General features: G+C 39.4%; 1 protein-coding gene across 1 annotated transcript; it reads left to right on the top strand.

Moving 5' to 3' along the window:
• The first annotated feature begins 138 nt into the window (after positions 1-138).
• Positions 139-11092, top strand: si:ch211-282j22.3 (ER degradation-enhancing alpha-mannosidase-like protein 3). Its single transcript, XM_068574577.1, has 20 exons — positions 139-1056; positions 1174-1219; positions 2077-2177; positions 2874-2913; positions 3032-3144; positions 3391-3544; positions 3802-3936; positions 4126-4231; positions 4382-4479; positions 4602-4727; positions 4836-4919; positions 5626-5709; positions 5875-5999; positions 6173-6338; positions 6585-6742; positions 7168-7285; positions 7920-8093; positions 8224-8389; positions 8545-8736; positions 8856-11092. Exons 1-20 carry the CDS (start codon positions 962-964, stop codon positions 9128-9130), a joined length of 2556 nt encoding a protein of 851 aa, XP_068430678.1. The 5' UTR covers positions 139-961; the 3' UTR covers positions 9131-11092.
• Positions 11093-12383: the final 1291 nt, after the last annotated feature.

A 12383-nucleotide genomic window follows, 5' to 3' on the forward strand; every position in this document is an offset into this window, starting at 1 on the left:
TGAACCAAATCTAAACATTATATCGTCAACCACCTGAAGAGTGTCACTTGCTAAAGAGGAGAGTTCGCGTTAGCCTACGTGGGAATACAACTTTCCTTAAATGTTAAGCTCAGGGCAAACAAACCCCATACAACTGATCAGCCGGGTAGCAAAATAGCCTGTCCATTCTTTGACAGCTCGGTACTCGACGTCAGGGTACTGTATGGCAGCAGTAATACTTGACGACGTGTCATTGCCCATTTAACTGTATGACAGTCAGTTAAAAGTTCAAGTCAAACATTTATTTTTAGCCAAAATATGTTTGCTTTATTTCTGTATTCAGCCAAATGCTAACGCTAGTTAGCTAAAAGGGCGAACTAGCAACTTGTTAACGTTAGCTAGCAACACGGACCCTCCCAACACTGTTGTGGCTAGCGAGCGTTAGCTACACTGTCTTTCAATTGTGCAGCTACCTCAATATGTGTCGTAATATTTCTTTACTTTAATTTAAGAAGACGAGTGCAGTTAAATCCAGTCAGTGTTTCGTGGTCGGTCTTGTTTATCTTAATCAGGATGAAAGTTATTGTTATCGGGGTTCAGTGGTAGCCAGCTGCCTCTATTGTTGACACGGATACGGTCAGCTGAAGTGCACTGTAGGCATGCGGTGGTGTTAACAGTACTGGATCAGCTACACAACAACTTCACTGGACATACGGAAATGGGGCTGGGAGGAAGCTAACAAGAACTCTACAGCCAACTCATACCCGAATGAGGATGATCGGGGCTTTGAAGGAGGACAGTTGCGCCTGCTGGACTGTTTGACATTGTGTGGGCGTTGGACTAAGGACAGGAGTTTGTTTGTCCATATTACAGTTTAACCTATAAAAGGCCACATTTTATAGGTTAAACCTTTCAGGTTTAACCTTTGAGGAGAAAAGGGAATCAACTGTGTTGGGATCTGGTCCACACTTCTGGCACTGGGATGTTGCTGAGGACCTTACTGATCACCAGTCTTCTTGGCTGGGCGAAATGTCAAGAGAGCCAGAGCATGACACCAGAAGAGAAGACTGTTATCAGGTAAAAACAATCTAGAGACAGAAATATACAATGCTGTTTAGATGTGATCTTGACCCTTTTTACAATGTATTTGCCATTTTCAGTTTTGATTAATTTATACTTTTCCTTTTTTTGCAGGGACCAGATTATTGAAATGTTTGACCATGCTTATGGCAATTACATGGTAAGGTGTTCACTTTGCTGTACATTAAAAAAGTATTTGTAAGAGGGAAATTGTTAAACTGTGAAGAGGTCAAAATTCTAGCCAGACTTGAAGTATATAAAACAACTTTATTGTGAGACTAACATGTGTTGGCATTTATCTTATCAGGGTCATCTGGTTAAGAAAATCTTGAATCAGTGGCTGGACAGAGTCCTCATGGTGGTCGGGTTTGATTTAGTGGGGTTGCGCAAAAAGCGAACTTGCAGGATTTAGTTGCAGTGTTTGACTGGTGCCAGCAGAACAATATGTGATTCATAGTGGTCCTAACAATTGATTAAATTCTTGTCAGTGATGAGATCACTTTCAGGAGTCATCGTTTTCCTCTCGGAAAGCAAGCAATGAGCGTGAACAGCAAGAGACGATCGGGTCGTGGATAGCTAGACTCATTTAGTAGCTCAGGGTTTAAAACTTAAGCTGCATCAACGGTCAATAGTTCTAAGTCCTCTCTGGTGTACAAACTATGCAATTCAAAAGAAAATTCCTTTTAACTGCCCCCCAAAAAATATTTGGCTTATCTCAACTGTAATTTTTTGTATTACACTGGATAATCTCTTGGCTGAGCTGTAGTCTTCAGACCTCAGCTCCATAATTAAATCAAGGAATCTCATTGGAATATGATTTAAGAACATTTAGTGTGAAAAAACAATAGTTCCACTAGTGATCCAACAGTTGTGTTCTGTGAGGTATTCAGCTTTAGGCTGCTAGTTTAATTTCTCTCCTAGAGAATTTTCAAACCCGCACCTTTCCTTCGTAATATCTTTTCTGTCGACTGCTAAATGAATGAAGCTTGAAGACAGTAACTGGTGTTTGTGTTGCAGAAATATGCCTATCCAGCAGATGAGCTCATGCCTCTAAGCTGCAGGGGGAGAGTCCGTGGCCAGGAGCCCAATAGAGGCGACATAGATGACTCCTTGGGGAAGTAAGTTCAGTTAAATTTCCTCAAACAAGCAAACTAGTCAAGCATTTTTTATTTACCAGTTATAACCAAAGTTTTACGCACTTATAAAAGTCTAAGATTTACAGTAACTGGCTTGAAGTGCTTTGTGCCTTAATAGCATTGCTTCATAGAGCTGTGCCCCATCTGCTTTTTAAACTCCTAATTTGCTGCAGTGTAAAATGAAACTACATTTTGATGAACATTGTCTTCTTTTTTTCAGTTGTTTTGTACTGTATATATTTTTGCCTGCTTTCAAGACTCCCTCTTCTCTGAGATTTGCAAGTGAATTTAGATTTAATACACACTGTGACAGTAATGTAATGTGATCTCTTGCTAAAATGTATTTTGCGCTTTCAAAGAAGACACATATTACATTTTTTAATAATACTGTGCTGCTCCAAACACTGACTCCAACATGGAGTAGATACTCCAGTTTTATAGGAATACATGAATTAAATGCAAATATAGGTCAACAAGAAGACAATAAGTTACGTGCAGTGCAATACATCATTTATGCACTATGCAGCTTAATGTAATTTAATGAAAATGCAACATATTTGACATTTAATAGTCTGTTGTTCATTAATATAAAACTGGATCTGTGATGAAGTGGGACATCAACTTCACCCTGCTGTTCCAGAGGCTCTGTTCATAACATGTTGTCCATCTCTTCTGTAGGTTTTCCCTCACACTGATTGACACCCTTGATACCCTGGTGGTGAGTTTTCCCTCCGTTTACAAGAATAACAGTAGTTTGATCGGCTTTAGTTTTTCCATTTTTTCCACCCTTTTTTAAAAGTAGATTTATTCATCCCTGTGTGTGTTTGTGTGTGCAGGTGTTAAACAAGCTTGATGAGTTTGAGGATGCGGTGAGGAAGGCTGTGACAGATGTACGCCTTGACAACGATGTAGTGGTGTCTGTGTTTGAGACCAACATCAGAGTTTTAGGGTATGAAACATGTCTCTTATTTATTTACTTTTGAACTTTGTTTTTAAACTTCTGCTGGTTTTAATAGATTCATCTTGAGTCATTAAAATATGTTTTTTTCGGTATGTAGAATTATTCCCTTTCATCACAGTGTATTGCTAATACTAGATCTAAGTATTGAAAACATTCAACCTTGATCTTTCTGTTTTTATTTTTGTGTGTTTAAAAGAAAATCTTTCTTTTCTTCCTTCATATACTTCTCCCCAGAGGGCTTTTGGGAGGCCACGTGATGGCCGACCTGCTACGGCAGCGCGGGGAGAGGATGCTGTGGTATCGGGATGAGCTCTTACACATGGCCAAAGAGTTGGGCCATCGATTACTGCCTGCCTTTAACACCACAAGTGGCCTTCCCTATCCTAAGGTATTTCTTATTGTATTGTTCAATACCACAGGGTCTGTTTTAGATGTGTAATATGTAGAAGGAACAGACAGCCGACTGACAAATCTTATCAAGGATGGCCCTGGAATTGAACTCAATGCATTGATAGACAATAGTTCCTCCACAGTCAATGCACCACAGAGGAACAACATTTACAACTAGAAATTATTTGAGCTGAGTTTATTTCCAGAACTTAGAGTAGACAAGATAAATGTATCTTTTCTTTTTTTGTTTTACAGGTGAATCTGCGTTATGGAGTTCTAAACCCACTTTCACGCACAGGCACTGAATCGGACACCTGCACGGCGTGTGCTGGAACAATGATCCTGGAGTTTGCTGCTCTCAGCAGAATGTCAGGAGATTCTGTTTTTGAGGTATTATCTCCACACTTTTCACTGCAGCTTTATTATGAAATTACTGAGCTATAAAAGTAGAGTACAGTCATTTTTGCAGAAATGTTAGCTTGCTATAACTGATGCCTGTTGTTGAAAGATTGTGTAAGGATGATGTAACTATTTTTCCAGAAACATCTTAAGGATAGAATACTTGTTACTATGTTATAGGACCATGCAAGGAAGGCTCTGGATGTCCTCTGGCAGAGGAGACAGAGGGGAAGTGACTTAGTGGGGACCGTCATCAACATCCATAATGAAGAATGGGTCCGGAGAGGTGAGGCAAAACTTTAATATAGACAAGAAAGTAAAACTGAACCCACACATAACACACTGATAATTCATAATTGCATGTACAGTACAAACCTCTTCCACAGCTTTTTACATTAACCATATTATACTAGTCTTCTCACTTCTGTGTTTGCAGAGAGTGGAGTTGGTGCTGGTATCGACTCGTACTATGAATACCTGATGAAGGCCTACATTCTTCTCGGAGACAATGTTTTTCTGGACAGGTTCAACATTGTAAGTCCTCCGTCACTGGAATTTATAGGCTGTATTGTCCTTACTGATGCAACGTCATTGGCCAGTTTGTTCATATTGTCATTGTGGGTTGACGCTATACGTTTCATGTTTTTCTTGAACAGCACTATAGTGCCATTATGAAGTACATCAGTCAGCCTCCCCTGCTGCTTAATGTTCACATGCACAACCCCACTGTGAGTGTGCGCAGCTGGATGGACTCTCTCCTGGCATTCTTCCCTGGCTTACAGGTCAGAGATCCTCGATTAATCACATTTACTACCATTAAACATTGTAGAAGGCGTAGAAATTGTTGCACACGAGTCTCTGGAGTCAAGTCACATTTATTGTTCATACAGGTTTTGCGAGGAGACCTGAAACCAGCTATTGAGACTCATGAAATGCTTTATCAAGTCACCAAACAGCACAAGTTCCTTCCAGAGGTAAATCATATTTGCTGTTTTTGTTTATTTAATGACATATTCGAGGCATATGTAGGCAAGATATAGAAAATATACTGTAATGCTCATATGGGTTGGGCAATATAGATACAATCATATATGTCAGTATACATAATTGTGTATCACAATATAATTATACATTGCATTATAGTGAGCTTACTGGAAATTCAAACGAAAAGTTCTGCTACTGCCTACTTATTATTCATTGAGTTGAATAGGACAAATACAGATGATGAGGCAAATATCCTGTAAATTCAGTGTAGCCATTAAGCAATCTTTCGAAATACAACACTGCCTACAATAACCTAATAGAGGCAGTAGTATTGAAGGGGTAACAACCTCAGTCTAAATAGTTTAATAGTTTCTATCACTGAATTAATATTGCTATATCACCCAGTATGAACGGTTACTGTACAACATATTCATTCTAAAGTGATGGTTAAAGTATCAATGAATAGATGTGCAGCAGCTGTAGCAAATCATCACGGTGTAAGATATATGATACTATGCTATGAGATATACTATTAGTTGTTGCATTACACCAAGTAAAGGAATAATAAATGGAAATGTCTTGTGGCTAAGCCTCGTTGTCCCATTGTTCATGAAATTCATTCGTTAATATGAAGAAGAAGAAGAAAGAAGCCAGTGTCACTAATGCATGTGGCTTTATGTGCTTAATTCCCTGCAGGCGTTCACTACAGAGTTTAGAGTTCATTGGGGCCAACACCTACTGAGACCAGAGTTTGCAGAAAGCACCTACTACCTCTATAAGGTAGACACTATAACGATGATACTATTCAAATGTACTATTACGAATAATTAGAAAAGTCAACTCTGTTATAAGTAGGCTAATTAACAGAACAGCTCCACTCTGGTACTATATACACTAAGCGTTTTTATTAGGTGTGTGGTTGAGATTATATTTTCCTTTCTGCAGGCCACTGGTGACCCTTACTACCTCAGAGTGGGACAGTCCATCGTGGAAAAGCTCAATGCCTACGCCAGGGTGCCTTGCGGATTTGCTGCTGTGCAAGATGTCCGCACTGGGACGCATGAAGACAGGTATACAAATGCCATGACACGCATGTTTACAATGCCGTGTTTCATTTGGATAAGCGACCTCAGAAGGTGTTCAGGTGATAAAGTAACTGTTGTTATGGAAACACATCCTATCTCTTATAAATGTGTGATCACATCTTTTGTCTCAGTGCATGTGGATTTTTCTGTGTGTGTAGGATGGACTCATTCTTTCTGGCTGAGATGTTTAAATACCTGTACCTGCTGTTTACGGATAAGAGTGAACTGCCTATCGATATTGACGACTTCATCTTCACCACGGAGGCTCATCTCCTCCCCGTTTCTCTCTCCACCGCCCTGCCGCCCTGTCAAAGCAACAATACGGTGAGAGCTCTCACTTCATCTCAAACAGTTACAAACATTATATATTCATATCGTTATATTGCCAATTTTAATTTTGATATTTTAACTATACAACATTACTTGTAGACAGTGTAGTTAATGACAGTAGTTAGTATGAATAGGTTTTTTATCTATTTTATTTATTGCCATAATTTATACTGTTTGTTGTATGTGAATTGACATTTTAGTGCACAAGCTAAAAGTTCAATTGTTGTTTCTGTGCTTCAGGAGACTGTTCCTGTTTCTAAAGAAGAAGATCTGTTCACACACTTCTGTCCCAGCATGGAGACGTTGTTTCCCAACAACCCTTCATATGCCAAAACCATACGGGACAGCTACAAGTACCTCACTGGAGTGGGACGTGCCTTCCACCCCTTACCCGTCAGGTGTGTTGATTAAGAGGCGCAACAGCTCGAGTGCTGCATGAAAGAGTTTTAAAAGTTAGTTGGCATTGGTGCGCTTCCAGTTCCCTTGTCTCGAAGTCAGTCAGTTGTTTTAATGGGTTTTTGGTTGTAAACCGGAAATAAGGTCTGTGGTTAACACAAGCTGAAGAGATTTAAAATATTTTTTCTACAATATAAAACATGTCAGTATTTAACTCTCTTGTGAATCTTGTGGTTTAGAGTACTTTGCCGGGTGTTTATATTTCTGTCACAAAACCTTACATTTGAGATTAAAGTGAAGGTCAAGTTTGAAGATGTAATGTAAAAGATGGGCATGGTCTCTAGGGAATCTCCAGTAAATTTACTGGTGAAACAAGTTTGCCTTTATTACTTTAAGTTTTAACTTGAGTGTGTTTGTACTTTTACAGGGAAATTGAACTACCGCTCCATGATAATGGGATGGAGCCAGTAGAGTTCTTGAAAAGCATGGGTATTTCTCTCACCCCACTGAATGAGGTCTTTGCAGGACAAATCGGAAGTCGGAAGGTATTTCAGTTACTTTGTACTCACCTTGTGACATTTAGATCTGCTATGTCTCCAAAACTTTAGGCAAGTCAATGGTTTGCTCTAAGGCCCAACATTGTCCCAGCAACCTCCTAAACAGAAAATGTCCATTTTGATTTCCTTTGAAACTGTAATTTTTACGAGCTTGCAAAACATGTTTTCAGTTTGAGACCTGATTTGGTCCATTTGGTTCATATGATGCACTAAAACAAATGCATATTCATGCATGAACATACAAAGGTTGGAAGCTGTGCTTTACATATTTATGCTATTTATGCTCAGTAAATATCATCTGGTATCATGAGGTGTCCTAACAGGGAGGAGGAAAAGGAAATAATGAAATCCCAATAAATGGATTAACCATTTAATTTTGCTTTTTTAAACAGTTTATAAGCATTGGGACTAGAGCAACCTTTTATGGAGTGAACATTGGGTCAATGTAATACTAATCTTTACAGTATGTCATTGTCCACAGATTCCCTCATAAACCGGGATAAAACTATCACTGGTTGAAGCATAACATTGTCACAGAACATCATTTTGTTAGCTTAAACATGTCACTTACCATCATGAGAAAATATTTAATTTAAATGTTTTTATCCATGAATCCCTTCAGGAGCATACAGCAGTGTACCGGGTAAAACTTGTGGCAGAGGTGAGCCATACCATAGAGGAGGAGGAAGTGTTGCCCCACGTTGTTCAGCTCATATCCCCCCCATTTCTGGGTAGGACAGTCCTCACAGCGGGACCTGCCAAGTTTGGAATGGACCTCACCAAGCAGGAGCACGGGGTGAGCTCTAACAATTACTTTCTAGATCTTTTCTGATCCATGCAAATGTTATCATGTTTTGTTTTACCTGCACTTCTCTTTGTCTCAACCCAATAACTTGCAATAACACACTCAAACTCTTGTGCCTCAGGTGAAGGGCAGCCTAGTGAGAGCCTCTCCATTTACTGCATGTGAGGCAATAGATAGTGCAGTGGCACTTAAAGGGCACATCGCTCTGGCACTGCGTGGAGACTGCATGTTTGCTGTAAAGGCCCGTTGGCTGCAGGAAGCAGGGGCCATAGGAGTCATCTTTATAGGTGAGTATGATTACTAGAGGAACTGAACCCCCATTTTTTATCTTATAGACCACCTCAAAGTTCAATACTAATGTATTAGAATGACTCTCGAATCCTGAAGGCTGGACAGCATGGAAATTAAATAATTCAAATTGCTCCCTTATTCTTTTTCTCAGACCACCGCGAGGGAAGTAACAGCGAGGATACTCCCCTCTTCCAAATGGTTGGAGATGGCGACTCCACTGAAGACATCACCATGCCTTTGGTCTTCCTGTTCAGCCAAGAGGGTGCCGTGCTCACAGCAGCTCTGGAGGAACATCACAATGTCGATGTGCTGCTGCTGCCTAAGGAGAGGCAGCTGGGACATGGTGAGGAGTGTTAAAGGATAAGGCTGGTGATGGTCTGGAAAGACCTCCTGATCAAATTGTAATTCCTCTCTCTGTTCTTGTTCTAATTTTGCATATCATTGGCCATCCTCATTGTTCAGATAAGACAGAAAAACATCTCGGCATGAATATCAAACTCCGTCTGACAGAGGAGGGGGAGCTGGAGGACGGATCAGCCAGAGGGCCCACCTTGGAGTTCGTCTTGGAGAAACAGGAGGTGTTTCTTCAGGAGGAGGAAGAAGAAGAGCTGAGAGGACAACAACCACAGCAGCGTCAGTTCTGCTCAAAAGTAGCAGAGAAGGACAGAACTGAACCTTGTTCAGCAGATTCCTCTGAAACCGCAAACTTTAACAGTAGACCCCACGCAAACCCTTGACCACTGCTGATCCTGAAGCAGTCAAGTTTCCTAACACTGATTTGTCGTCAGTTCCTGAAAAGGCGTGTGCCTCAGAGCCCCTCACTGCCTACACGGAGCCCACGCTGACCCAGCCTGCATGTGTACCACCGATGGAGGCGATGATAGCAGTGTGATGGCCACATTCACATCCTGTTTTGACTTCTAAACCTGAAGATGGTATTACATGTATTAGACAAAGAGTCAAAGTGGGGCTTTTACTGAAACTACTGAAATGAGGGATGGCATGAGACTAAATTAGGTAGTTAGAGGCCAAAAGCTGTAGGTTAAAATGGCTGGGCTGGTGCTGCCCACACCCAGCCTGTAGTGTTGCTAGGCACATGCTGTACAAGTGTTTGTGATGATAATGACATAGATCACTGACTAGTATTTAAAATTACCTTCCCTTAGAGAAAAACATAAATAAGGCAAACATGTACTCCACTAGTTTGTTTTTTATAGTGGAGTGCACCTTTTCACTGAAGTATTTAGTGAGGGGGAATGGAATATCACCTGGCCAGCAGGTGGTGTGAGCTGCCGTAGCTTCTCAATGGTATCATGGTAGAAGATGAAGGAGATGAGCTGGGGCCAATTTGGAACATTTTTTTTTCTTTTGTACAAGTAAATATCTTCAGGGAATTTCAAGCGTGAATGCAGTTTGATGTGTGTGTGTGTGTGTGTGTGTGTGTGTGTGTGTGTGTGTGTGTGTGTGTGTGTGTGTGTGTGTGCGCACGCATGCACACACACAATGTGTTTAATAACTAAAACACCTAAGAACGAGTCTCAGCTGAAACATTGCTATTTGATGAAACCCTTCCCTTTTTTTTACAAAGTCATGCAAGTAATAAAAAGTCTGTAGGATCAACAACCTTGAAATTTAAAAAATTAAGTTTTGATTTTTTTAGGCTGAATGCTTCTTGTTTTTAAGCCTATACATAACTTTGTAGTCCTTATTGAATTGTAATTTATCATGCTATCTTAAAACATTGCAAAAAAAAAAGAAGACCAAAACTGGTTTTCTTGCAACTGAAGTCTTCATAAGTCTAGTTTAGTTCCAGACGCAGCATCACAGGTTGGTCTGCGGTTCCAGACTGCTATGCACTTTGAAACACGGGTATGATGATCGTCTATGGCATTTGTTTGTGTGTGTTGCAATAAGTAACTTATCGTCCAATTTACATTGTCCACTGACGCAATGTTTTAAGCCATCTATACAAACAACTCTACAACGATGGTTCGAAAGCCCCCCCCCCAAAAACTATTCAAATATTTAGTGAGTCATCCATTTAGATTGCTGGAGCAATGTTTCATCTAAAATGGTAATTATGTATATCATTTCAAAAGTATGATGGATACAGTTATCTCACTCTCTACACAAACTGAACTATATATTATGAGGATTCACTTCATGTAACAATTCAATATATGCAGAACTCTTATCAGCTCATAGTCTTTTCATTTTCACTAATTAGTTGCATGATTATTATTTTGTGATACATTAAATGTTAGCTTATGTTTGTGTAGGGGGAAAAACACTTTTCATGCCAGAGTACAATTTCTTTTATGTCTTTACAGTGGACATGTTTTTGATGCTGCTGACTAAATCTTTTGTCTTAATCCAACATTTCTTTCTGTTTTTAGTTTTGTTTAGCCTGTATGAGGTTTTGCCAACCCGTATACCTCAGGACTGTGTTTTACAGTTTACACAGAAAAATGCACCATGGACAAGAAATATAGGAATCTTTATTTTTTTGAAATAATTTTTCATGATATTTTATTTTGAGCTGTTCTCAAAGATTTCTGTTGTTTAGTGGCTGAAAGACAAGTGCCAAAAAAGATGCATGACGTGGCTCCAGTTGCCGTTTTTTGCATCTTCTCTGTATTTATGTTCCAACTGTGAGCTGAGGCAGTCCTGTCAATAAATTTGAAATCACAAATATCGAAGCTTTTATGTTTTCCTGCATTGTAGGTTTAAATTACTCTGCATTCTCAGCAGCTGTGGATCATATAATTTTGGAAATGATCAAATCTGGAGCTTCTGGAGTCAAGTTTTAATTAGTCTGTAAATTGTGAGACTCGATCACTGTTACTTTGAGAGGAAAGCACTTCTTTGTAGTTTGAGCTTTTCCCATATCGATAAGCTATTCAGGCGGCACTATGTCTTTTCTGTTGAGCATTCAGAGAGGAAATGTACGGATTTATCATGCGTCTAAACAGAAAACCAAAAGCCTCTGTGCTTGAGCTAGCAGGTTGTGTATTGGTAAGTCCACTGAATGTTTATTTTTTGTTCTCTTTAGTTTTGTCTGGAGGAGATAAGACAGACCCTGAAACCATTTGTGCCAGATTGTAACAGCTACTTCAGAACAGACAATCATAAGGAACAATGACGTTCAAGATGACGTCATCGATGATGACAGTGGTACGCTTATAAAAGAAAATGAGTCATGCATTTTGTATCATGAAATTACAAACATTTATACTGTTATTTGATAAGGTATTGCTACCTTAATATATTGATTGTTGTCTACCAGTGCTAGTTTATATTTGATAACTGATAGAAACAGCTGCTGTCAAGTGATTTGCCACCTCAAAATGTTTGTTTCTGCCCTGGTCAATTTATTGTAGTCTTTCAGCTCTAAGTAAACTGTGTTTGGAAAAAAAAAATGACCAACGGTAAGATATCAGAGAAGGAACATCCCCCAAATATTTTTGGATTGTTTATTTATTCATAAAATATATCTTCATCATTATTTTACTGCACCTACTACATTTAGTTGAATTGGCAAACAAACACTACTCGCTAATCATTTTTATCAGCACATTTCTAGCGGTGTGTAAACCATGTAACCAAACACATAATAATCTAATGTTAATTAAACCAATAAACCGGTTGACACGTCATCACGTCTCACGTACCTCCTGGGCCCTGGATGTAATCTCTCAGTAAACAGCTGCCTTCAGGTGCTGTGGGAAACTGTGACGTGTCGAGTGTAAGAATTTGCAGAAGCATGGTTATTCTTATGATAAAGGCATAACAACTTATAATTTAAAGTTGCATGTCCAAAGATGACGTTCAAAATCAATATAATTTAATTTAGTTGTCAGTGATTGGACACTTTTCTCTGCAGGTTTTAGCTGTTTAATTGTCATGTTTAAGTTTAGCGGAACAAAAATATATTTTAACAGATTGATAATACATTGTCACACAGTCTCTGACCGTCTGCATACAAATGCA

The sequence above is a fragment of the Clinocottus analis genome, unplaced genomic scaffold, assembly GCF_023055335.1.
Source record: "Clinocottus analis isolate CAN_PGR_092001 unplaced genomic scaffold, fCliAna1.0.p SCAF_13, whole genome shotgun sequence".
NCBI classification, from domain to species: Eukaryota; Metazoa; Chordata; class Actinopteri; order Perciformes; family Cottidae; genus Clinocottus; species Clinocottus analis.